Raw genomic sequence first — 27,309 nt, forward strand, 5'->3', positions numbered from 1 at the left:
TGGGGCAATAAAAAATAGACTTTGGGGAGTGGGGGAATCCAACTCTCGCCATTTATTCCTTGAAGAAGCCAAGAAGGTTGCTTTCCATTGCACCAAACTTCAACTGATTGTACACATTAGCATATATAACATATATATATACACACAAAAAGTCGGGAATTTTTTTTTAAAAATAAAGGCATGGGGGACATGACCCCACGCACCTTATAATGGGTCCGCCCCTAGGTAGGTAGCCTGAAAATATCACTGAAAGGGAAACCAGTAGTTTAGATGACTTGATGTTTGGGCTTCACACATCAAAATGAATCTCAATCATTGATTTCACTTTCGGGAAAGAGAAAAACTTTTTTACGGCTTCTCGCAATCTCACTTGTGCGTTTCGGCAATCAACGGTTGAGATACGATTTTAAACTATTATCGATAAAATATATTTTTTACCATTAATAATTTATCTTTAATCTGAATAATCCAAAACACTTTTAAACGGCCGAGATTAGTCTCCGTAAATTTTTTTTACGAAAGGCCCTGTTAAAATTTTTTTCTCTTCAGAGTAATATTTCGGGGTACATAGAATTACGGGGGTCACGCATATGCGAACGAGGCGTGGCTGGTGGATGGATAATCAGAGTTCGCTTTACAGGGGGCTCGTTGAGTATGGGACGAAAAAGACTGCCAAAAACCACTTCTGCGTAAAGAAGATGAACTCTTCAATTTATGAAGGAAATTACTGGCCGCGTGTGCCCTCTCTCTCTCTCTCTCTCTCTCTCTCTCTCTCTCTCTCTCCTCAGTGGCATTTGGCGAAGAAGAAGAAGAAGAAGACCGGCAATTTCAAACCCAGTTGCTGGTTTTTCTGAAAGGGGTTGACCTCAATTCCTGCAAAAGAAGATCATGCCATGTAAGTGATTTTCTATTGACATTTGGAAAAAGAAAGTTCAAAGAAAGTGTTACAAATTCCACTGTCTTCTTTTCCTACAAGTATTGGAAAAGATAGCTAAGAAGATCTCAAGTGAATAGGCATATTGCTTTTTCTGGTAATTTACTATTTCATTGGCTTTAATGATTATCAAAATGAACGTAGAAATTGAATAAAGAGCAAGGGATATTCATGGGTTCAAATTTAGATAAATAATTGTGGCATATAATTTTTCTGGGGAGTTTTGAATAGGGTAATTTGCACTTACACCCCTGTACTATCACCAATTTGAAGATACACCCACTTTTACTTCAAATTTAAGCACTAAGTGCTTAAATTTTAAGTACAAGGGGTGTATCTTTGAATCGGTGATAGTACAGGGGGTGTAAGTGCAAATTTCCCTTTTGAATATTTGTACATAAAATGTAACCAAGTTTGAGCCTGATAACTAGACATTAATAGTTTGTGTTTTCAACGATTTAAAGTGTCAAAATTTGAATGTGATCTACCAGCTTTTGGAATTACTTCAACGCATTTAGGCGAGATTGTGTTTATGGGAGAGAAATAACTTTAATATTAAGCACACATAAATTACTGAACTTGATGAATCAAGGAAAAGAGGAAAATACTTTCTAGAAGTGGCTCATGTTCAGAATATGGAAAGATACTGCTGCAAACATCGATAAGTACCGAAAAGATTTGGAAGAAATTTCTGAAAGTGGGAGCCAAGATACCACTATCTGAACCTCGAGGGGGTGGGGGACTAGTATTTGTGGGAATAGGCGCCAACTCTGATATTGGGCCGAAGTTGATATATCTTTGGTCGAGTTGTTGGTGCATACAGTTTTCACCAATAGGGAGATGGGTGCGTAAATGAAGTTTTGGACACATAAAACCAGTTAGTAGGAGAACGTTAATTGGACCCAAGGTGTTACTGCGTTCTGATATTCAAGTCCACAACAAGTACGTTGTTAAGATACTTAAAAGCTGGTTTTGGAGCTTATTCTGGAGCTTCCCGGATCTGGAAATCCGAAGAAAGCATCGGCTTTTCTAGCCTTGAAATGGATACGGCAGTGCCAAAGCAATAGAAGTTGATAATTGTTCTTCCTTTTGGACTTTTGAAGCTCTTGATTGCCTTCAATATACTATTAGGGAACTAGACTCACTGACCTTGATATATATTTTTTTTTTGGAAAAGGGCGTTATTATAAAGGGACCAAGCCCAAAAACCTCTAGGAAATAGCCTTGAGCACGAAGACAACTAACAACCAGAGCTCACCCAAAAACCTCTAGGAAATAGCCTTGAGCACATAGCATCGGTTTGGTTTGGCGTTATTATAAAGGGACCAAGCCCAAAAACCTCTAGGAAATAGCCTTGAGCACAAAGACAACTAACAACCAGAACTCACCCAAAAGACAAACTAAACCTGGAAAAACTATACATCAACAGCAGGCTCTACCTGAAAAGCAAACTGAGTATCAACTAGACATCAAAATTCAAAACTGGAACTAAGGGCAGAATTTACAAAAAAATGAACTCAGGAAGACCCCAGGCCATGCCAAGGCAGACATTATCCACTGACTTGGGCATTTTCCGCCAAGATAGAACACAAGCTTTTACCTCCTCCGTCACCTGGCCAACAACAAAATCTGCCTCACGGCCAGTCTGTTGAAAGACACGACCATTTCTTTTCTTCCAGATATAATAAATGGATGCAGCCAAGGAAAGTTTGAAAAGAAAAGAACGAATTGTCCCTTGATTGCAGAATTGAGAGCCCCACAAAACAGCAGAGTTAAGATCATGAGCAGAAGAAGGGATGCCACATATGGTCCTGACACTAAGCCAGACCTGAGAAGCATACTGACATTCAAAGAAGATATGGCCATTGGATTCAGTCCTCCAGTATACAATGTACAGCTTCTATCATTTAGGATCCCCCGTGCCACTAATCTGTCTCTAGTGGCCAAATGCCCCAAAATACCCACCCATAAAAGTAAGGACCAACGAGGAACAAATCTCTGATGCCACACAACATGGAACCAACAACCAAATGACCTTATCCACTTCCTCTTGATTAGACAAAAGATCTAAGGGAGTATTTGCAATAATTTCTCTAACAATACCATTCCTACTATGGGGCCAACGCCACCCACCATCAACAATAATGGAACATACCTTGGCATTGAGGGACCTTCCAAGGTTGAAAGCCACCCTATCACCATATTTTTTGAATAACGGACCGAGGGAATGCCAATTATCCAGCCATAGGAAAGTGTCCAAACTATTACCAACCTTGGACTGAATGAACTGTTGACCTTATCCACTGACCTTCATGTTGTTTGCTCTTTGCAGCTCTTTTGTCAACATGGCCCACCATAACACTTCTCTTCTTTTCACTATTGTCATTCATGTCAAGTGCTAGTAATCCTTCCGCATTCAATTCTTCTAGACGAGAGGTAGTCACAGCACGTCGAGGTGTAGTTGCCGCTGATGATGGTCGATGTTCCAGAATTGGGAGGGATGTTCTTCGGGAAGGAGGTCACGCTGTTGATGCATCAGTAGCTGTTGCTCTGTGCTTAGGTGTTGTGAGCCCAGCTTCAAGCGGCATCGGTGGAGGTGCATTCATGCTTATCAGGTTAGCCGATGGAACAACACAGGCCCTTGACATGAGAGAAACTGCACCTATAAAAGCTTCAGAGGTACTCAATATGGGTGCTATCTACCCCCTTTTGTTAGTTTTCTTCTCTTTTTTTTGACGTTGCACCCAAACCTAATGCATGATCATTGAGGCTCTCTTAGTGTATATTGTTTGGATATATTTTTTTGGTTTTGGGTTGGAGCCTTTGAGGCCAAATGCGTTAACCAGTATAAAATTTAGGTGAAAAACCAAGGAGTTTCACTAATAAGGACCCTTTTGTAGTTATTTTCCAGGCAACTATCATATTCTCCCGAATATTCAGCATTCATGACTTCCAGACTTAAAACCTCATTCTTTTTTTGAAACCCCATTCTTGGTTCTGTTTGATAAATTTGTCACATCTTGTCTGCGTCTGCTTGAGCAGAAGCTGAAGAATTTCGGTGTGCCTTGCTCTTTTTTTTTCCTTTTTTCTGTGGATGATCCACCAGGTCAAAAGTTTCCCATCCCATTAGGTTAAATTGTCCAATCCAATTTCCTGAATTGGTTTTTCCTTTTTCTTATTTTTGGTTATCTTTTTCTTCCCTTCTTTTGTGCTTGGTAAGCCTTACTTCTGGTTTTCAGGCTTGTGCGTGTGTGTTTGTGGTGTGGGCTTCGTAGGTGCCATCTTGGGGTACATTGCCAATAAGGACATTTTCTCATTACCATTGTTTGTAGTGGGGATATTTACTTTCATCTATTTTTCTTCACCGTGGCTATCAAGTAAGCCCACATTTTCCTTTCCATCACTCATTGCTGAGTCATATTTGCAATGATAAGTGTGGAAAAGCTCCTTCACGACAATTTTTCGTATGTATACCTAGTAGGTTACCTTGCGGAACTTATGTTTATAGCAGTCACTGAAGTAGTTTCTAACTTTTAAGGTACTTTTTAGTTTGCCAAAATGATCTGAACCCCTCATTTCCATTTCTTCCCATCTAGAACATGTACACTGGAAATGCTACTCTGAAATATAGTGGTGCACTCTCCGTAGCAGTCCCAGGGGAACTCGCAGGCCTTCATCAAGCATGGAAACTCTACGGAAGGCTCCCTTGGAAGAGGCTTGTCAAACCAGCTGAGATACTAGCCAGAAACGGATTCATGATTTCACCCTATCTCCACATGCAGATGGTTAAAACGGAATCAGGCATCATGTCAGATGTGGGACTTCACAACTTGTTCACATCAAGGGGAGTCCTATTGGAGCCAGGTCATTTATGCCGCAACCAAAAGCTCGCAAAGACACTCCAAGAAATCTCGGAACATGGTGTGGAAGCATTTTATAATGGATCAGTTGGGTTGAATTTGGTCAAAGATGTTAAGAAAGCTGGAGGGATATTGACCATGGAGGACTTGCGGCGTTACCAAGTTAAACATAGAGAACCAGTGTCTGCTGACATTCTTGGGCTTAAAGTACTTGGTATGCCGCCTCCTTCTGCTGGCGGTGCTGCTATGATACTTGTAAGAATAACTCCAACCACATTTAACGTGGAGACTCGAACATCATTTTATATTCACCAAGTCCATTTCGAAAATTCTACTTTCCCTCCAAAATCTTAATTGTAATTTTATCGAACATTTTATTGAGTACATCGAACATTAGTCTCATTTTGTATGTGTTGTCTATGACTCAATACTTTCTTACAGTACCATCTTTATATACACTGGATCTATATATTCACGAGTTATACCTAGCTTTCATGTATGCCGAAGCCCCTCTCCATTTCTTTCTGGGTCTCTGTATTTGTCGTAAAACTTGATTGGAGTGTTTTCATCACTATTTCGAAGATAGAGACCGAACGGAACTGCTCCTAGTATATCTCCTAATTAGAAGTAAAAAGAAGAGAATTTAATCTGCTTACATGCTTTTCTCTTTACTTCTCAATACAACGTTTCATTAAAGGTCGGTTTGCATAAAATAATGGCCTTTTCACTTTCACTTTCAACAGGTACTGAACATTCTTGCTCAATACGGATTTCCTATGGGAGTTTCTGGATCCCTTGGAATCCATAGAGAAATTGAAGCTTTGAAACATGCCTTTGCTGTGAGGATGTCTCTTGGTGATCCCAATTTTGTTAATGTCAACGAGGTCCTAGTTGATATGCTCTCTCCTAAGTTTGCGGCCGATTTGAAGAAAACCATATTGGATAACATGACATTTAGTCCCAACCACTACGGCGGACGGTAAGGACCTTTGGCTCTTCGAGTTTGTACTTCCTTGCAATTATATATCATGGAAGCTTTGAGGTTGATTTTGTTGATTTTTTAAATTCTTATTAGGTGGAATCTGATCCAGGATCATGGAACCAGTCACATTTCCATTGTGGATAGCCAGCGAAATGCTGTTTCCATGACCACTACTGTCAACTCATACTTTGGGGCTCATCTTTTGTCTCCGAGTACAGGGATAGTCCTTAACAATGAAATGGCTGATTTCTCCATTCCTGGCAATAGTTCTGCTGGAAATGCACCTCCAGCACCTGCCAACTTTATTCGTCCTTTCAAAAGGCCATTGTCATCTATGACACCCGCTATTATCCTCAAGGTAATAATGCTCATTTGCTTAATGAATTGTGCTTAATCTTCTTGGTTTGTCATGAATCCTAATGATGGTTTAGTTTAAGAAGCACGAATGTGACAGAACCCGGACACACCATTTTTCCAACAATTAGGTCACGAACACGTTGAATATAAGATTTTAGTATAGGTGTAGCTTATGAAATTCATATAGATGTCAAAGATATTATTGTTGTTAGATTAAGGTAAAAGACACCAATAGATAATCAACCATTGGTAAATAAGTATTCATGAACTAAGCATCCATGAACATTTTTTTTTACTCTGGGCCAACATTAAAGATCATATTTGATATTCTAATGTGCTCTTAAGTCTTAACATGCCCCCAGCGCATCCTATTGTGTCCTCACTCTCTACTGGACAATATAAGGATGTTGAACATATACCTAAGTGAGTCTGACACGTGTCCAGAGCGTGTTCATGTTGTGTCCATGTCAGACAATTGTTGGGCATGTTTATGTAAGGTCAACAGACGTGTATGTGTATTAGGGTTTAGAAGTGCTTCCTTATATAGCTTCCTGTGAGTTGTTGAACAACTCACGTTTAACTTGCCACATCCTAACCAACTCAAAATGCATTTTGATGTGGTACTACTTGTTCAATATTATGAAACTTTTTTCTCTAGAGAGTATTTATGTTAAAACATTTTATGCAACATTTTCATTTCTCATTTGCAGGGTGAACACCTGAAAGCTGTTGTAGGTGCAAGTGGGGGAAGCATGATTATTGCTGGGACGATGGAGGTCTTCTTGAATCATTTTGCCAGGAAAATGGACCCGTTTTCTTCTATCATGGCTCCAAGATATTATCATCAGGTAATTCGATTCCAATGTAGGCCCGCTTGTTTGACAGGATGAACTTGTAGTCCTTGTGGATTACTAGTGAGGGGGATAAATCGCACCACATCCTCATGATGGTATATAACCCCTGTTTTTGGGATTTCATATTCGACAGATTTTTCATCTAATTGCAGAAAGTTCCACCAGATGCAGGGACAATCTGATACCTTAAATCCTATTTCGCACGGGCACGGCAGGGGGATTCGAACATGAATATGAGACGTAGCGATTCTCAAAAAATTGGGACACAACATGTTTTTTTAAATAATATTTTGGTTATGCAAACCCACGTTGTAAGAACAGGGTTCACGGCATGTTTTTTGAAATAATATTTTGGTCATGCAAACCTACATTGTAACAACTAATATTTAGGTTATCAAAAGCATTGACCATGAGTGTATGCATGTACCCCAAGTCACATAATACGGATGTGCATGCAGGAGCAGGAACGCGACATTCTGCTAAAATTCACGAGAGCTAGGATTGAGTGCGCAAGGGTAGAGCGAGAACGGATGGCTCTACAAAGGATTATGTGATTTAACCTACATCCACACATATGTTTTATATAACACTTTTAGCCCAATGCTTTTTAAGTTATAAACATTTTACCTCTGAAAAGCTTTTGAAATGTATACTAATCCCCTTGCAGTGTGCCCATCATGTCCCCCCGTGTCCCCCATAAAAGTTTTTGAAATAATCAACATGCCACGAGGCGTGTCCCACACGTGTCCGCGCGTTTCCTGGAGTGTCCAGATATTGTGATCTCTAAAAGTGACGGTGCTTCATAGCTTAGATCCTAACAATCGAAAGGGACCTAAGATTATATGTTGCACCTCATGAGTAACTGTTAAGGGGTCCGATCCGGCTGAGGTCTTCTCGTGTGCGCGTAGGCCCAATCCGTTGAGGATTATTCACAGAGTCCACACCACATCACCTGGACCCAATATATATTGAATGACCCTGTAGTCATAAATTTTGAACCGTAGAATTTACCCAGGCTTCGAAATCTATATCTCAAATATCCACTGTTCAAGCGAACAATGTTGATTGTTTATATGTAAGCTCCTATTTCCGATTTGGATTTCAAATCGTTAATTACATACTAAAAAAGTAAAACCTCCGATTAATGAAGAATAAAGAATAGGAAACAGATTAGAATAATTTAATTTTATTGATGATTTGGGTTTAAAACCCTTGTTTACATCAAAACAGAGAATATTTGATACATTTAGAGGGATTGGAACCCTTTACCTATCACTTGGTATGCTTACTCTTACTGATCTTCGAAGCTTGCTGAAGATTGCAGGTGGTAGTGAGCGGGTAGATTGCTTGGTGGTTGAAGATTGTAGTGGTTTTGTTTGAATAGAGTATATCTTCTCTCCCTCTGTATATTTTCTACGTTGAGAGAAGAGGTGTGTATAGTTTGTATAGTTTGGGCAGAGAGTACGATGGTGAAGAGTTGAGAGATAGATGAGAGAGATGTTAGGTCTAGATGAGAGATATAGATCAGGGATCCCTTCCTTTGATGATGGATCTCATATTTATAGGGGCTTCCTTCATCAGATGCTTGGCAGCCAAATAATTCCTTTGAATTTGAATAGTTGTTGCCAGAGGATAGGATGATATCATATCTTCTCAGTCTCTTTAAATTTTGAATGTTGGTTGCATCAGATGACATTCATCTTGTAATATTCTTCTGCAGCTCTAAGTATCAATTTGAGACTACATGAACCCATATTTGGTTTGTAGGCCCTGCGAAATGCGGGCCTACATGGTTCAACCGACATTCATCTTGTAATATTCTTCTGCAGCTCTAAGTATCAATTTGAGACTACGTGAACCCATATTTGGTTTGTAGGCCCTGCGAAATGCGGGCCTACATGGTTCAACCGAATATTTGATTTGTAGGCCTTACGAGATATGGGCTTACATGGTTCAACTAATTTGTAGTCCTGCAACTTTTTCCGCAAGCTCATATATTCGTTAGGCTTGTCGGGCCAACACGTGTTTGTTGATTCGCGGGCTTGTCGGGCCAACGTGTGTTCGTTGATTCGCAGGCTCGTCGGGCCAACATGTGTTCGTTGATTCGCGGGTTCGCTGGGTCAACATGCATTTAGGCTCTTTATATGTCTTTTAGTTCGCAAGCCCAACATATGATATATTAATAATATTTATCAATCTTTGGTTGAAATTTATGTGCCAACAGACCCACATCCACTCAAAAGGCCAAGCCTTGTAAGTGGCGCGCCATCTAATTTGTATATTAAGGTCCAACTCTTTTTATGTTTATCCGGTGTGGGACTCAATCTTCACACATGTTCCCAACAGTAACCAACCAATTGCCTATAAAAAAAAAAACAAACAAACAAACAGTAACCAACCAATCTTAGTCCTGACACAAATTGTTTATGCAGCTGATTCCTAATATCCTATATTACGAAAACTGGACAACTGTGACTGGAGACCACTTTGAAGTTCCTGCAGAGACAAGAGCAGCCCTACAAAAGAAGGGCCATACCTTAGAAGGCCTTGCTGGTGGGACTATTTGCCAACTTGTTGTTCAAGAGCTGGAGGCTTCTTCAAAGTTTGGGGAGCTTGTGGGGGTTAGCGACCCAAGAAAGGGTGGATATCCAGCTGGTTTCTAATTTTCTTTTGCTTTTTTTAGGAATCCGAAGAAATGGTTTCCTTTTATGTGCTCAACGTCCTATGATCTTCAATGGTGTGAATAAAATTTGTCTATTTTCTGCTTTCTTTAGGACAAAAAAAATTCAGTTTATTTGCTGCTTTCTCAAGCTGGAAAGAAGTGGTTTACTTTTATGCACATAGTATCGTAGTATACTTGATAACCATGGATAAGTTGCCAAGTAGCATTGGTTAGGAGAGAATATTCTGGGTGCGTTTAGAAGTTGGAAAATGGATGCATACGGTTTGCACCTCTTGAATCGCCTTAAATTCATAACATTTGCCATATTTGCATCAAGATCTGTAACATTTGCATCGAAGTTCATGACCTCAAAGTAAAAACTTATACTAACTTGCAATTGTCCCAAAATCATGTACTCTTTCTGTTCGTATTTGTTGGTCTTTTTTTATTTTTTTTATTTTCTCAAAAATGTTGTCCCGATTAAAAGTAATAGTAATAAACAAAAGTGTTTTTTTTGGACTGAGTTTACTGTTTTACCTTTTCTCTTTTGAAATTTTAATAGCAATAAGAAAAGGCAATGATGATGTTTTAAACTTAAAGGGCAAAAAGAGAGTGGAAATATGACAAGTGAAATGATGATTTTGTTTGAAAAGGTTTGAATCCCCAAAAGAACCAACAAATGGGGCTGAAAGGAGTAATCTTTGTATTTTAATAAAAATGTCATGACCTCAAAATTGTTGGTTTCAATTTATGTTCATTTACAATGAATTTCTATATATAGTAAGGGGTACATATCGTAGGAATTCAAATGTAAAATGTTTATTGTACCTTTTATCTAAGAAGATTTAAAGAGACATTCTTACAAGTAAATCAAACACTTTTTAGTGTTCGGGGATATTTATTTATTAGTAGTAATTTGTAGGAAGTCTTTTTATCAAACAGTACACACCCATCCATCAAGGCATAAAAAAAATATATAAATTCCAATGGGCTTATTAAAGTGAGCATGAGATGACAACTAAATCACTTATTTTTAAAGGGTCCGTTTGATTAGCAAGATAATGATAGAAAGTGCAAGAAAGAGAAAAATAATACTCCATACTTTTTTGATATTCACTTCCTGTAAATATCCTAAGAAGTGGTAGAAAGCAAACTTCTCCCCTATAATCCTCTAAAGTTAGAGAGCTTGTCTTACTTTTTTTCACAAAAATTTTAGGAAAATTTTGTTTTCTTGTGAGAATCAACAACAATTACTCTGACTTTCTTATTTTCTTGCAAAACTTTCATCCTAATTTAATGGAAGCAAGAAAATAATAATTCTTTTTCTTTTCTCTGACTTCACTTTCTCTCATTTTTACTTTCTATTAGTATATATTTTTCTCGCTAACCAAATCAAATGATGGGAAAGGTTGCAAGGCTACAAAGGGTAAGGGCCTGTAACTTGGGGAAAACATAGAAAAGGAAGAGGAAAGTGCGGAGGAAAATATGCCTTGATTCTTTGTTTTCCCCGTGAATAATTTTCGTTTCCTTTATTTTCTTTTCCCCAGTTTCCAACAAACTCTACATTTCAAACCTCGCAAGGATTTATTGACTGGTTAACTTCAGAGTTTCGCTCCGTTCATATAACGGAAGGAAGAAAAAAGAATACGAAGGGCCGTCCGTGCCCTTATCTTCATTTCCCGCCACCCAACTGTTTGAATTTCTATGATCTTTTACTTCCACATTTTGTGTTTGGAGCATGTAAATTACGAACCTAGTAATGCATTATCAGTTGATACGTAAATAAATCTATACATTTATAGAATAGAAAGATTTTCCTCTTTTGCAGATTTATAGAATAGAAAGATTTTCCTCTTTTGCAGAAAACTCTAATGGAGTCTTATACTCAACCTCTTTCCGATATTTATGCATCACTCCTCCAAACAAGCCTTAGGACCAAAAACCCATTTGCCGGAAAGTTGGTTCATGCTCAGATAATCAAATCCGGGCTTCACCTTAGTGTGTTTTTGATGAATAATCTCATCAATTGCTATGCCAAAAGTGGGTTTCTGTCGGATGCCCACCACGTATTCGATGAAATGCCAAGTAGGAACACAACCTCTTGGAATACGATTCTATCAGCTTATGCGAAACAGGGCAGGATTGATGATGCTTACCGTGTTTTTAAGGAAATGCCCGAGCCTGATTCTGTTTCGTGGACGTCGATGATTGCCGGTTATAATCGAATGGGTTGCGTTGAAAATGCAATTAAGATGTTTCTAGAGATGATTTTGTGTCATGTTTTTCCGACCCAGTTCACAATTACTAGTGTGCTTGCTTCCTGTGCTGCTATAGAATCTTTAGGAATAGGTAGGAAGGTTCACACCTTTGTTGTTAAACTTGGGCTCAATAGCTATGTCAGCGTTGCGAATTCCCTCCTCAACATGTATGCAAAGTCAGGTGATCCAGTAACAGCAAAGGTTGTTTTTGATAGGATGAAGTTGAAGAGCATAACGAGTTGGAATGCTATGATTACATTGCATATGCAATCCGGTAGGCCAGATCTCGCTCTTGCGCAGTTTGATCAAATGAGTGAGCGAGATTTAGTTTCTTGGAATTCGATGATTACGGGTTACAACCAGCGTGGACTTGATCGCGAAGCATTGGATATTCTCTCAAGAATGTCTAAAGAAACTTCTTTAAAGCCAGATAATTTCACCTTGGCCAGTGTTTTATCGGCTTGTGCTAATCTTGAGGAGTTAAACCTTGGGAAACAAATCCATGCCCACGTAGTAAGAACTGAATTCAGTACTTTTGGGCCTGTTGGGAATGCTTTAATTTCCATGTACTCCAAATCAGGAGGGGTTGGAATTGCTCGAAAGATTTTAGAGCATAGTGTCACTTCTGATCTCAATGTAATAGCATTTACATCCCTTTTGGATGGATATATCAAGCTTGGAGATATGAACTCAGCTAGACAAATATTTGATGCATTGAGAACCCATGATGTGGTTTCATGGACGGCAATGATTGTTGGTTATGTGCAGAATGGCTTCAATGATGAAGCAATAAACCTCTTTAGATCAATGATTAGAGAGGGCACCAAGCCTAACAGCTATACTCTAGCAGCAATATTAAGTGTCAGTTCCAGTTTGGCTTCTTTGAATCATGGCGAACAAATCCATGCAAAATCCATAAGGTTAGGAGAAGTGTTGTCTGTTTCTGTTAGCAACGGTTTAATTTCCATGTATGCTAAATCTGGAAGCATCGATTGTGCCAAGAGAATATTCAATTTGATACATTGGAAAAAAGATATTGTCTCATGGACTTCCATGGTCATAGCTTTAGCTCAACACGGACTTGGAGAGGAAGCTATAGAGTTGTTTGAGAAAATGTTGGAGTTTGGAATTAAGCCGGACCATATTACATATGTTGGTGTGCTCTCTGCTTGCATACACGTGGGATATGTAGATCAAGGCCGGAATTATTATAAACTGATGGAAGATGCACATGGAATTGAACCAACGCCAAGCCATTATGCTTGTATGATTGACCTGTTTGGACGAGCCGGATTGCTCCAAGAAGCACAAGGTTTCATAGAAAAAATGCCCATCGAACCGGATGTATTTGTGTGGGGCTCACTTTTAGCTTCCTGCAGAGTTCATAAAAATGTGGAGCTGGCAAAAGTTGCTGCGGAGAGATTGCTTCTTATTGATCCAGACAATAGTGGGGCCTACTCAGCTCTTGCTAATGCATATTCTGCATGTGGAAAATGGGAAGATGCTGCTAAGATTCGGAAGTCGATGAAGGATAAACAGGTGAAGAAAGAACAGGGATTCAGTTGGGTTCAGATAAAAGGCGAAGTCCATGTCTTTGGGGTTGAAGACGCGTTACACCCACAGAGGGATGCAATCTACCGGCTGATTGCAAAAATCTGGAAGGAAATAAAAAAGATGGGTTTTGTTCCCAACACTGAAGCGGTATTGCATGACCTTGATGAAGAGGTGAAAGAGCAGATTCTTAGACATCATAGTGAAAAGCTTGCTATTGCGTTTGGGTTGCTAAATACTCCAGAGAACACTACTTTGAGGGTTATGAAGAACCTTAGAGTGTGTGATGACTGTCACTCTGCTATCAAATTTATATCCAAACTTGTGGGGAGAGAAATCATTGTGAGAGATGCTACTCGGTTTCATCATTTCAGGACTGGCTTGTGTTCTTGTCGTGATTATTGGTAGGAGCAAATGAAAATATTCTTTCAAGGTACCTGGACTACAAAGAAAAGTCTGATAAACAGCTTGTCGAGAATCAAGGGAACTTACATTTACCATCAAAAGTTAAGCGTCACACAACAAGATGGCGCTCCTTCTGCTGATTTTTCTGCTTTGTTCTGGACCTACTGTTTTGGTTTTTGATGGCAATTCATTTGGAGGAGAGGCCAATTACAAATTAGGGAAATGTGTATGAAGGCCTGCTGGCCTTTTCCCCATTGAAAATTGGTTGTTTTGGGCTGGGGTACTTGGGAGCTGGCATGGGCAGGTTGGTTTGCAGCAAGGCGCAGAATTGTCACTATGAAACTTTGTTCTCATTCAGTCATCATAGAAATGGAATCTGGTATGTCCTTATCTCCACCCCTGGTACTTTTAGTTTTTTGAACTGCTGTAAACGTGTAATACAAGATCCTTTCTAAAAATTAGTTGTTGATACTTGTCCCAATAAGATAGCAAATGACACGCAGCCACATGGTGAGCACAAAGCGAACTATTCTTTCGCCTTTTACTAAAAAATAAGATAGCAAATGACAGTGGTGTAACTTCTAGTGCACAGACCATATGACATCCTCCACCTACACTTCTAGTCTTACGGTGGGGCAGTTAAAATGTTTTGGAGGCTTAGTTATCAAGTGGTGTCCATCACTTTGATGTCCATTTGGATTACTGTGCATGCTTAAGAAATCACCCAGACTGTAATGTACCGAATATCATAACTATGACTTCAGGAATACATGATTGCTGCAGCTATCTAGTTAAGGATTCTTCTGAAAATATTCTGTAACCAATGTTTATGTATGCATGTGGTTTTTGGCAAAGAACAGAATAGTGAAGTAGTTATAAAAGCCACACACAGAGAGAGAGAGAGAGAGAGAGAGAGAGAGATGAGCTCTGTAACTGGAGATGAATGTGAGGGAGAAGATGTTGTGACAAGTTCAGAGGAGTGGTGAGATGGAGATTATGGTAGTTTCCTTCCCTTGCTTTGGCCTCATTTGGTGTGTTGTGGTGTTTTCGTAACGTTATTGTGGTTTCCCTTTTGTGTAGATACTGTGCAGCGTGGGGTTTGGATGATGCCAATGGTTTATAACCTCTTCTGGCATGGTGGCTCTCTTTATGATGCTTGGTTTAGCTGCACTTCAAATCAGGTCTCTTTTTCCTCTTGAATTTTTCAATTTAATGCCAACCCATTTCCCATTTGTTCTTGTAACGTAACAAATGTGGGTAGCAGGGCGGCTTGGGATGCTCTCTGTGTGGATTACACTGGTTTGAGGTTCTTGATGGGTTGCAGTGCTGTAAGAAAGTATGACATACTACTATGTGTATAGACCATCGATGGCGCCACTCCATGCTTATTTGAAATTGGATCTTTCCATGTGTATTGTTCTTCATATTATCCGAACTTTGTTTCCGTAACAATGAATGGCTTTAACAAACAATTAGTACTTGTCTTGGCAGAAAAGCTTTCAATTGTCAATGTTGAAATGTAGAAGACGAAGTTGTTCAACATGCTAGAGGTGTGCTTCTTAAAACATTGGGAGTTTCTATGTGGCAATGAACTCGCAGCTACTTGACAAGAAGAGATTTTCTTTGAGTGTAACCTAATGACAAGCTCAAGAAACTGGAATAGCATATTCATTCTATGTGGGACCTAATTGTTATTGCTTTGTATTTCAGAAACGTTAAATGGAGTATATTTTACTTGGTTCTTGGGGGTTTAATAGGTTTAACTTTGTGTGAAGCTTTCCATTGTGGATTCTGCTGTCTATCGGGAAAATCTACTTGTTACATGGCCATAACTAGGAGCTCCCTGTTCACTTTTCCTTAATTGACGTACCTCCCTGTACACTTTTCCTTAATTGACGTTGATAGAGGGTGATGCATCGTTCTTATTACTTCTCTTAAGTGATTTAGAATTACAACAGGCGATTTAGTGTTTGTAGAATGAGCAGCTCAATTGGAGATTTCGGAAGGATTCTTGCAACTTGTGTTATTATTCATTCGGGAGGGTATGTCTTATGGGTCAAGAACATGAGACCTCAGTATGCCAAATTATCAGATTTGATTGCTCTAGCCAACGCGCATGACACTTGTCAATCATACGTACAAATGGAGGCTTTGACAATGACTTTTCGAGTTGATATTATATTTGAGTTTTTGTACATGCCATTCACGCAGTGTTCTGAACCCATGGACCAAGGTAACATCCTTGTGTAGCTAGAGTAACTCAATACAAAAGACAAGCCAATTTTCCACCTACGGTCATCGGTTTGAATTTCAACGCCTGATGAATTCCTTCTTCATTTTCAATTTGGATGGAAATGGGTAGCTTGCGTCTGATTAGCCGTTAATTAATTAATACTACCTCTGTCCCAAAGTAAAACAAGGACTAAAAAATGATGCATTTCTTTCAAGGAGAAATTCAAACTTTTTACATAAATTAAAAGAACTCATCGATATCTAGTGAATTGTTGAAAAAAAATTTAAATTTTCTTGCAAAAATTGTACTCCCTCCGTCCCTTTTTAAGTGGCCTGCTTCGTAATTCCAACTTATTAAAAAGACATAATCATTACACCTTTCATATCAACTTTTTCCTCCACTTTCCCTACTTACCCATCATCATTACACTTTTACTCACTAACTTTTCAAAATAAAATCTACTTTTAGAGACAAAATAGACAATACACCAACTTTTACCCCCCCTAACTTTACAAAATGGACACTTATTAAGGGACAGCCCAAAATGGTATACTGGACACAAAAAAAGGGACCGAGGGAGTATTATTTTTACGTTCTCGTTTTGCAGACCGGACAAATATTAGAGAATGGAGGGAATACATTCTTGAATTTATTGTGCATATTCTCTATGCTAGTGGTGTAAATGGCTATGTGGGAAGGGATCCTCTTAATTTTTTGTTCTTAGAGATCTCCACCCCTTGCCCAAATTTAAGAGAAAATTTGAATAAAGCTTCATTTGATATAAGCTCAATCCAATGGTAAACTTATTTCTTACTCAAAATTTGCATAAAATAAATTCAAAAACTATTTTATCCCTTTCTCTTCTCCTTAGCAGCATCAAATCCTCCCTCTCCTTCACTACCAACACCATAGGGACCCCACCACCGCCACAACCGTCAACCACCAACACCTGGTCGAAAAGCCAAATTTCACGCCAACAACCCAACACTACCGTCGACCGCCACCATATCTCACACCAAAAACCCAACTTTCATCCCAAAAATCCACAACTACCGTCGACCCACACGAGCAGCCACCACTGCCTACTGCTAAAACCACCAAAACAACAGCGTTGCAAATTTGATTTACACCAGAATTGGTGAATCAATTTGGCAGTGTTAATTTGAGCAAGGAGTGGAGGTGAATTTTGGGTGATTATTCAAATTTGAGTTTGAGTCTAAAAAATTTGGTAAAGTGGAGATGCTCTTACCTCTGCTAATTTGTGTGATGAATACATTGGTTGCAAAGATCAATCCTCTCTCTCTAGTTCTTCAAGACAGTATCTTCCTTATGATAGTTTGTTATAATTACATCAATGATTCAATGGTACAGGCCATCCACTTGTTCAAAAGTCACTAAGTCTTGAACTTCAAGAAATATGCGACTTTCATTTACCAATACAAAATTCAAATTAAAAATACCCAATAAGCAGTACTAACTATTATCTCCACAATGTTCCAGCTTAAAAAAACAAAAAAAGGCCGGGGGGGGCTGGTGAATGACGATATGAGCCAAAAACATTGGGTTCAGATAATTGTAACAGTTAAATACAGAGGCCTTTTTTAAACCCTTGGTTTCAGGGCATATTTCAAAAAACGAAAATATGAGCGATTGATATGAAGGCAGAAAAACAAATACGTAAAAACAACTCGAAAGACATACGGACGTACGACATAATCAAAATAGATGACATAAAGCCAAGTATCTGTACTTGAAACTCATGCAAGCGTATCATTTGGTCTTAAATTCAACATGTACTGGCTTGTGTTACAGTAGGATAACCATTTGCCAGCAAAACAAGCCCCATTTAATTATGGGGAGTGATTTTGCCACTCTCCTTTTTGTTAATGTCACTCCCCTTAGTGTTTTGATTAGATGATTTGTTTTGTGAGAGAAGGGAAGTGGCATTAACAAAAAGGGGAGTGGCAAAATCAATTCCCTTAATTTTAATTCCAATCTAACCCAGTCTTACAGGTTCATCCTCTTGGCCAGTTCTAACTGTCGCAAACGTTCAACAACTTCCTTGATGGTTGGTCGTTCGCCTAGTTTGCGACTAACACAGCGCAATGCCAATTCAATGATTGCAGATCCATCTTCTGCATCAAACCACGCACTGCCTCTCAAGCTTTCATGCACTTCTACCACAGGGGTACATCGTCGGCAATCCTTCCTCCGCCGGGTCTTCTTAGGCCTAGTTTCGTACTCTCCCCTGGCCCAAACGTGAAGATAAAAATAATCCTCCTCTTGCGCGGCTCTTTTTGTTACAAGCTCCAAAAGCAAAACACCATACGAGAAAACATCTGATTTATCCAGAAATTTACCTGTTCAGAGATCCACAGAAATATCATATTACAACCCGTTCTTAGTTCAGTTCCTAAAACAACATGAAAGCGAGGAAGAAAGTCACCCGGAACCCCAACGCATAAGAAGTTTGTGATTTAAACGATCTCAAATAGGCAGTGGATATAGAATACATGCATAACAGATGTTCCAATCTCAAGAACCAAAGCATAAGATGAAAGCTACACTTGGAACCCTCCAATAGCAACCCAAGAACTAAGAAAGAATACAAGCACACACAAGAACCAAAGCATAATATAACAGATACACTTGGAACCCTCTAATACCAACCTAAAAATCAAGATAGTTAAAGGTTATTTGCTCAGCCCTATCTAGGATGGTCTCTGCCAAAGCAACAAATGTTGCACGAAGTCGTTTTCACTGAGAGGAGGATACTATGGGGGCTGTGGATGCACCGCAAGAAATAGATTTTAGTGGAGTTCTCATGTTGGAAGGCGAAGAGAAGAATGAGAAGGTTCAAGAAAATGACCTTTCCAAAGTGAATCAAGGAGGCGGTGGGAAGGACAGCATGTAGTTTGGGAATTAGAAGCAGGGCATATCATGTGGTACTTACCATTGACTGATATAGAATTGCCGAAGTGAAGATGTAGTTGAGGTGAGATCATTACGTTCCAGCTGGAGACAATGTTGGAGCTAACGGTTTCTTTGCCCCACTTCGGCAATTCTATATCAGTCAATGGTAATTGAAAGAGCATTCAATGAAAGTCGCATTGGCCAACAAGGAGTAAGGGCAAACCCAGTGCACAAGGCTCCCGCCATTGGCGGGCAAGGAGTAATAGACCAACAGGGAGTACATTTTCAAAGAGTGCGCGCGCACACACGTGTGTGCTCGCTCAAATGCTATAAGAATTGATAAGTCCACATAGCACAAGGAGTTATGTGAGTTGTATCCGCACATCGAGTAAACCACCGGGAGTGTAAGTGAAGTTTGCCTTTTAATTTACGGTAAGTACTAAAACCATTGGCCAGTCCACTACAGTTTTTCATCAGTCACTTGCACTGCAAATAAGGCCAGCCCATTCCCATTTTTTGTGCAAACCCAAAGTTATCAATCTCGTACCCCGGTCAACGTACCGTTTTCTCTATTGGAGTGGTACGTACCTGTACCAAAATATATCTTTGTACCATTTCGGATTGACAGCAATTACAATTTTATATATTCCTTAATATATTTACGTAGAAAAATAAACAAGTTACAACATTTTAATGTACCTCCTCAACATTACCAAAATGGATTTCAAAATTAAAACATCATTATCTACAGCATAGAAAACAAGTCCAAAGATAGTTCTGCAAATCATTGACAATTTCTGCCAATCCTACGAAAATCATGAATTGTAGTTCAATTTTATGGTAAACAAAAAATTGAGGTTAAATATTAATGAAATGAAAACAAACCAGCTGCAATGCTTAATTTTTCCATACAGATATGGGAGACATAGCAAAAAATCCCTCATATTTACATTTTTTGAGCTAAAGGAAAAGCACCTTTTGTTGTGCCTATGAAAGTACCTAAAACCCTAGGGTACCCTATGAAAGTGCCTAAAACCCTAGGGTACCCTATATATGAAAGTGCCTAAAACCATAGGGTACCCTACGAAAGTCCATAAAGCACTAAAAAGTCCATAAACCACTAAAATCCTATAATAGGAAAGTGCACCCTAAAATCCTATAAAAGTGCCTAAACATGTTTTGGCCTTATGGCTAAAAAACTCAAAAAGTTGAAGGACCTCCATTGAAAACTATTTTGCTAGCGTCCTTCCCCTAAATGAAAACTATTTTATCGTCCTTAAGGCTAATTTTCCCTAAAGATATCTCTGCCGTCCAATGTCTTGTACCGAAGTCAATCCCACTCAAATGCCTTCCACTCTTGCCATCTATAAATATATAATCCTCTCTTTTCCACTGTTACGTCTTGTAAGTTAAAATTTGTACCTAGCGTATTCACGAAATGATCGAGAAAAGCAAGCAATAAAGGGTTGTAGATTGTGGTACAACTTTCAGAGCATTCTTCCGGAGTAGTCCATTGTGAGTCAATGTCCTGAGAGAAACCTAAGTTTTGCACCGGACGGAAACAAATGCCGGAGATGGCCTGGAACAGCCCGGATCAGAGCGGTATCTCTAAAGAGTCGAGTATCCCGTTCTTTTGCCGGTATAGTACATCTCGGCAGGCACTAAACGGCACATACAAGATCGATAACTATGTGTGAAACTAGCTCATTATGCAAAGAGACAACTCCCACTTGCATATTATGCACTCGAAGGCAACTGAGGACAGCAATAGGGAGAAAAAAAGGAGGTGCAACAACAGTTGTTATCCTACCATTCTTGGAAACTGAAAGTCGAAGTGTATTATATTTTCAAAAAAATTAAAGACAACTGAAACACAATTAACTCTCTCATCCCCTTGTCCATAGTGACATAACAAACGGTTAACCCTTGCCATCGAGTCCTTACAAAACTGAAGCTCTTCAACTGATGAAACTCTTATACAATCCACTAACATGTCCACATGATTGCATCGTTGAATATCTGATAGTTACTTTGTCTAAACCCATTTATCTTGTTACTTGGGTGGCTTAGCATGTTGCAATATGTTTCAGGTTTTGACGATCATTGGACGTGAAATGGCCATCAGGAGGCCTTTAGATGGTTGATACGAAGATGGGAGCCCTTGGAGGCAATTGAAGAAGAAAAGTGAGAAGCCGTGGATACCGGACCAATTTTCAAGGAAATCCAAATCAATCCAATTTGGAAGGAAAAATCTAAGAGTGATTCAATCCCGAAATAGGAGTCAACTCAGCATAGCCTTTAGCATTATTAACATATATCTCTCATCTGCTGTCCGATCATTGGGATGATTCAAGTTCAGGTTGGAAAGCTAACTTAAAGAGCTACAGCTTTGTTTGAAATACAATTTTTACAATCTCGACATTTACAAGATCAAAACGAGCATGCGAGCAGAGTAAAAAAGGCTGAAAAAGAGAAGTCTGTCCTGATGGAAGACCAAAGCATCCGGACTGGATTTTTTTATGTCCGTCAGATATTTTTCAAGGCCAAGCATCCGGAAGGGATACCCAAGTGTCTGGACGCCCACTATCAGCTTTGATGAGTGAGAAAGGCCAATTAAAAGGGTTTTTCAGGAGGATCTATAAAAGGGGAGCCCTACGTTGTTTTTTAGGTGTACCAAACATTCTCAAGAGGGCTAGAGAGACGCAAAGAAGAGCTCAAGGATCCACGGATCCACGGGCTTTCACCAAAGATTCAATATCTCTTCCTATTGGCGGCTAACTCCATATTACGGCATGAGTTGAAGACAATTTTTGGTGGGAGAAGTGGTATACTCTACTTTTTGGTAAAGGGAAGAAAAGGGTGTTAAAGAGCTGAAGTTGTTTTTACTTAGGTTTGAAGTAGCTTTTATTGTAATTTAAGAGTATTTTCCCAGCTTTCTTAGCCGCTGGGTAATCTCCTTAGAAACAAGGTGTTTGTAAGTGTCACACCACCTGCCATAGAAGGAATTGTGGTACGTGGCAGTAGCTGTTAAGTACAGGAGAGGTGGTTAGATCAGTTGAGCAGCTGGATTGGAGTTGGTTGGTTAGTGAGGGAATCTGTTGTATAGAGTGGAAAAGTGAGGATCGAGGTAATGAGTTGTTTTGTGTAAAATTGGAGCCAAGGGACTGTTCCATTGTTCTTCAATAAAGATTCCCCAATGTGTCAACAGCGGCTGACATGATCCTTTTTCACAAGAGTCCTACCTTTAAGTTCAAGAATTGCACGCATCAAATAGATTCAGTGGAAATTGATTGGTATCCAGAAGTTTTTCTTCTTGGTAATCTACTCCCAAATACCATACTATTACAAATCACAACGTTTAGGAAGTGAATTACACACGAATTGCAGCAGGGCCCTTGAGTTTCAAATAAAACACAGTGAGAACATAGGAAGATAAAAACCTGAATCGGCAAAACATGGATCCACATAGGCAACGCACCCCCACACTTGTTCGAATGGGGGCATATCACCAAAATCTCCACCAATAAGCAAACCGAAGTCAACTAACTTCAGATGGAAATCCTGCAAGCCCGATAATATTAGATCTTCCCAAAAGGTTCTCGAAAGAAAAATGTGGTGCAAAAACAGTAGGACTTATTACCTTGTCAAGCACTAAATTATCTGCACAGATATTGCGAAGCTTGAGGTTTTGAAAATGAAAAGCTTCAACGAGAGATGCAAATTGAATTGCAACCTTGACTCGTGAAAACCAGCCAAAATCATCTACACACAAACAAAAAGGGCCAGTTAAGATGAATTCATAAATGGCTCTATGGGTTGATGAAGGCCCGATCATAATCAATTGGGGTGGTTCTCCCCAGACGAAATTTCATCACGATTTTACTAAGAAATAGATTAGATGCTAATTACTTGTGGGACAGAAACAGAAAGAAATAAGGCTACAAAACCCAACCTCGAGGAAGGAGGTTACGCAGGGTATCCAGCGGATCTAGCTCATACACAGCAGCCAGCCGCCCATTTACAAGGCCGCTTCCAATTAACTTTACCATGTTATCATGGCGTGACAAGTGCGATGATGCTGTCAGTAGCTTCATTTCATCCTATGACACAAAAGAAGAAAATAATTTGCGACGACAATTAAAAACAAGCAAGCAATGAAATCAGACAGAGTTTCTTCTTTTTTCCTTCAAATACACACATACGTGGAATCTTCCTTTAGCAGTTTGTCTCCAGAAGCTGTTAGAAGGCTTAACAGAGCTTCTAACTTCTCGCAAACGATAGTTCCATGCTTTCACCATAACATTAGACTTATGGATGTTGTCCAAGCCTCGTTGCTGAATAATTTTCCCCCGATACACTTGGCCAAACAGGGTATTACCAATAAAGTCTTCTACAACCAAACCACAAGGCAAGTCTGCCATAGTACCTTCAAAAAAAATTAGTGGACCCTTTTGTCAATTGATATGCTTACAGACAGAGAAAATGAGTTATAACCTTATCCAAGTAAAGGCAACATGGGTTCCTAGAAAATTTTTAAAGATACCCCTAAACTTCTACTCAAATGTCCCATAAAAACCTAACTTAACAAAATATCATTTTAAAACCAGAGGTTATCAAAGCCTACTCAATTAAAACCCTGACACCAACTCCGTCAAATTGGAGATGGAATGGGAATTGCATTGATAAATCACACATTTATTTGTTTCGCAAGTTTATCAAGTTCTAATTTCTTTTACATAACCTAAATATAAGGATCGACTAGGTTTCGGCCAGCCCAAAGCCTCGAGTGATTACGGAGCTTACAAGATCTACTACAATAAATAGTTTGGGCGCAATTTATGAACGAAGTTCACAAGCCCTGCAATTATGCAGACAAAGAAAGGGAAAATTCAAGCTAAAACAATTGATGTGCAGAACACATGGACAAAACCAAGAAATTGCTCAAGGGACAATCTACAATTATGCATAAAGAAGCGAAAACATTTCAGCATGAGAAATTGCTCAAGGGGATAATTTACAATTATGCATATAAGAAAGGAAAACACTTCGGCATGCATATATATATGAATATATGCATAAAATTGTAAGATGTATATCTTTTGTTTTCCAACATTCTCGCAAGAACTATCAAAGTAAGAAGAACGAAGGTGCTGCAATTTTATCAACACTATCAATCCAAATTTATCTTCAGTCCATGCCTAATCTCTCTCTACGAAATTTTGCCCCAATCAAGGGAGATCACCGCAGCAATTGTTTATCAAAATTAACTTCACCAATAATCCATCTGCTGATTGTGTCTCGGGTGGAAAAAATAAATTCCAAACCAGTTGAACCCCCAATTTATTTGGTGGGTGGGCCCATATTCGTAGAGGGGATCATCGCCTTTGCCATGTTGAAGGACCACAATATGTCCAATTAATTATGGACGAAATACTTTACGTTTAATTCTCGAATTGATGGTCACGGCAGCAACATGTTGCAATGGTGTCTAGAGAGGGGATCTGTTGTTTGTGGAGGAGATAGAAGAATAAGTGGTGTGTGATATTAGGCTGGGTTTGGGAATGGTTGGGTCGGGTATGGGTACATGCATGTTGGTATGAGTTACACAAAACAAGTTTGTGGTACATGGTGCTACTTGGCAAACTATATAAGCCAAGTCAGATCCAAGTCAGCAATTTCATCTCCAATTTAACAGAGTTTGATATTGGGGGCATTATTGAGTAATCTTTGACAAGTTCAGGTGAGTAAGTTAAATTTTATTAAGTTCAGGTGTTAAAGAGACATTTGAGTGAAAGTTTAGGTGTAATTTTTAAATATTCCATGGGTTTTCATTAAAAGTGCCCTTAAAGCATTGGTGAAGAAGCCTTTTAGCGCGTACATGGCGCAAGGAAAATTGTGCGTACAGGATGTACAATACTATCTCTTATCAAGATACCTTAAGGGACCTCGGCAACAAAATTAAAAAGGAAAAACGCCAAAAACATACCAAACTTAACCCTGATCATATCAGCAAATTCAGCTAATTCTCGGAAAGATTTCAGTGTAGACACTACAGGAGGATCAGGGCCTGGAGCAGTATTATTGGTTGGAATGGATCCCAGCAGTTGCACCTCCGGCATATCAATAAAGTAAGTTTTCCTAGCCGCATTTTTTGAGGACATAGCAGCAGCAATCAATGATTCAAACCCTGTGGATAAAATGAACCAACCACATAATAAGGGAAAAAGTAATATTTCTGCTGAAGAAGGAAAACAATAACCTAAATCAAACATGAACGAGAACATACGCAAGTCAAAATCAATCAAATCCCAGAGTAGAGCAGATCCAATTCACGCATGAACCTTACCTTCTCATACTCTGTATATACTGCGGCTTCGGTTAGTTCGCGAATCGAAAACAGGCATAATTAGAAGTCCCGAACGTCCAAACAAGTTATGTCCCTACGACACAATGATGTTTAAGGTTGGCACTGGGCATAAGCCCTCCAAGCCGACGCCTAGGGCCCCCACTTTCGGGCAAAAAAACAGGACCTTAAAAAATTATGTTATATGTGTTAGTACCTTCAACAAAGTGGCTGACGTTTCACAGATAGGAAAGAAGTGCATCAATCACTTGTTCGCGAGTTCCAACCTCATTGCTGCCTCTCTCTTACACTTTTAAGACTAAAGAACTTTTTATTTTGTTTCTGGGAAGTTAAGTATTATAAAAAAATTATGAAGAGGAAAAGGAGCAAGGATATGAACTTGAACGCCAGCTGACCAGACAACTAAACAACCATAGTGCGAAACAAGCTAGGTCCAGAAAAAAGAAATTTACACAGGCCTATCTAGGAACTCTCCCAGACCCCATAATCTTAATATTAGCCATAGAATTTTCCACATTTCACCAACAGGCTAACATTAACCACAATCTCCTCAGAAACCACCTGCCACTCCACTCCTTTCTGCCTAAAAATCCAATTGTTTCTTTCGTCCCAGAGAATGCATCAAGTTTTCCATTTCCCCATACCCTGGATCTCCACATCTGCAGGAGGGCAAACCTGAGCGCATCTTCCTCTGCCCCCCATCCTCGACAACCACAGCATCGTTCCAAGAAGAAACCCCATCATTATCCTCTCCCCTGCCAATTCTGCACGCAACCTAGAATTCTCTAATTGCAAACACCTTAATCTCTGTAGTCAAAGCATTACTAGCACTCAAATGATCCTTATTAATAACATAAATCTATTCTAGCCAATCCAGAGAGTCAACTTTAAGGCTACGACTTCCAGCACCCAAAACCCTAATATCAGACGCAACCAACAATAGTACCAACATTATTATCAGAATTAGCAACAACGCTATCCACGTTAACAACAGAAACCCCAGGGCTACGCAAATCCCAAGGAACAGTAACATCAACAAACGAACAGGAAGGGACAAGAGGAGGAAAATGACCTAGAATTACTGCTTATCAATCAAAGAACACAAACAGAGCCAAAGAAAGAGGAGAGTCGAAACTAGCCTGAATTACAGAGAGAAATTCGAAAATCGAGTAACTAGAAGAGGTCTGCAAGTTTAACAGTGAAAAATCGATTCACACACAAAAGAAACCTACAGATCTGTGAAAAAATCGAGCCCCAAGTAGGGGAAAATTGAAAGCATAAATTAGGGTTTCGTTTTGCAGCAAAATCGATCCAAAAAAAACTGCTAGAAAAGTGAAATCGAACTCACCTTGAAGATTATCGGGAGTTACTACACACGTTTCTCCAGCGGGTTGGCTTGATTCGACAGCCTTCTCCATCCTCAGAGAGAGGGAATTGAACTCGCCTTGAAGATTATCGGGAGTTACAACATAAGCTTCTCCGGCGTGTTGCCCTGATTCGACAGCCATCTCCATCGCGAGAGAGAGAGAGAGAGACAGAGATGCGCGCCGCTCTGATGAGATGTTTATCGATTTCGATGTGAGTGATTTTTCAATGCGGAGTACGTATATCCTACTTTGTACCCATTTAGTGGGTCTGAGCCATCCGATAGACTTTTGAATGGTTCGGATTGAAATTCTCTCTCCTCTCAATCCAACACTTTCTCTCTCCAAATCTAAGCCATTATGGCGCATCCGAGCCGTCTGATACACTTTTGAAGGGTTCGGATTGAAATGATATCTCTCCTCTCACCCCAACACTTTTTCTCTCCAAATCTGAACCGTTCAAACATGCGACGAACGGCTCGAATGCGCGAGTTTACACCATGTGGAATCAGATCGGCACTGAAAAAAATTTCGATGTAGAGAGAGAAGGTACCGTCAATTTGAAATATAAA

At 39.4% G+C, this 27,309-nt stretch overlaps 3 protein-coding genes across 17 annotated transcripts; 2 read left to right on the forward strand and 1 right to left on the reverse strand.

Annotated features, from left to right (window-relative positions):
- The first annotated feature begins 608 nt into the window (after nt 1–608).
- LOC131303957 (glutathione hydrolase 1-like) lies at nt 609–9,826 on the forward strand. Of its 4 annotated transcripts, none has more exons than XM_058331040.1 (7): nt 609–895; nt 3,267–3,613; nt 4,531–5,049; nt 5,538–5,773; nt 5,870–6,134; nt 6,844–6,981; nt 9,420–9,826. In XM_058331040.1, exons 1-7 carry the CDS (start codon nt 889–891, stop codon nt 9,648–9,650), a joined length of 1,743 nt encoding a protein of 580 aa, XP_058187023.1. In that variant the 5' UTR covers nt 609–888; the 3' UTR covers nt 9,651–9,826. The 4 variants fall into 4 exon arrangements, with proteins under 4 accessions (XP_058187023.1, XP_058187025.1, XP_058187024.1 ...); XM_058331041.1 differs by having other exon boundaries at nt 761–895; nt 3,364–3,613; XM_058331043.1 differs by having other exon boundaries at nt 761–895; nt 3,364–3,613; nt 4,566–5,049.
- A 1,257-nt stretch (nt 9,827–11,083) lies between these two features.
- LOC131303956 (pentatricopeptide repeat-containing protein At2g22070) lies at nt 11,084–15,643 on the forward strand. 10 transcript variants are annotated; one of them, XM_058331036.1, is made up of 4 exons: nt 11,084–14,242; nt 14,724–14,862; nt 14,944–15,044; nt 15,128–15,643. In XM_058331036.1, exon 1 carries the CDS (start codon nt 11,521–11,523, stop codon nt 13,864–13,866), a length of 2,346 nt encoding a protein of 781 aa, XP_058187019.1. In that variant the 5' UTR covers nt 11,084–11,520; the 3' UTR covers nt 13,867–14,242; nt 14,724–14,862; nt 14,944–15,044; nt 15,128–15,643. The 10 variants fall into 10 exon arrangements, with proteins under 10 accessions (XP_058187019.1, XP_058187018.1, XP_058187020.1 ...); XM_058331035.1 differs by having other exon boundaries at nt 15,355–15,643; XM_058331037.1 differs by having other exon boundaries at nt 14,724–14,845; nt 15,355–15,643.
- A 2,159-nt stretch (nt 15,644–17,802) lies between these two features.
- On the reverse strand, nt 17,803–26,966 carry LOC131303958 (serine/threonine-protein kinase PBL34-like). 3 transcript variants are annotated; one of them, XM_058331045.1, is made up of 8 exons: nt 26,749–26,941; nt 26,018–26,172; nt 24,996–25,196; nt 23,212–23,435; nt 22,962–23,109; nt 22,650–22,771; nt 22,450–22,570; nt 17,803–18,456 (listed from the first exon to the last, which is right to left on the reverse strand). In XM_058331045.1, exons 2-8 carry the CDS (start codon nt 26,115–26,117, stop codon nt 18,104–18,106), a joined length of 1,269 nt encoding a protein of 422 aa, XP_058187028.1. In that variant the 5' UTR covers nt 26,118–26,172; nt 26,749–26,941; the 3' UTR covers nt 17,803–18,103. The 3 variants fall into 3 exon arrangements, with proteins under 3 accessions (XP_058187028.1, XP_058187027.1, XP_058187029.1); XM_058331044.1 differs by lacking the exon at nt 26,018–26,172 and having other exon boundaries at nt 26,722–26,966; XM_058331046.1 differs by lacking the exon at nt 26,749–26,941 and having other exon boundaries at nt 25,356–26,148.
- Between the last annotated feature and the right edge of the window lie 343 nt (nt 26,967–27,309).

This window comes from Rhododendron vialii, chromosome 10a, assembly GCF_030253575.1.
Source record: "Rhododendron vialii isolate Sample 1 chromosome 10a, ASM3025357v1".
Lineage (NCBI taxonomy): Eukaryota > Viridiplantae > Streptophyta > Magnoliopsida > Ericales > Ericaceae > Rhododendron > Rhododendron vialii.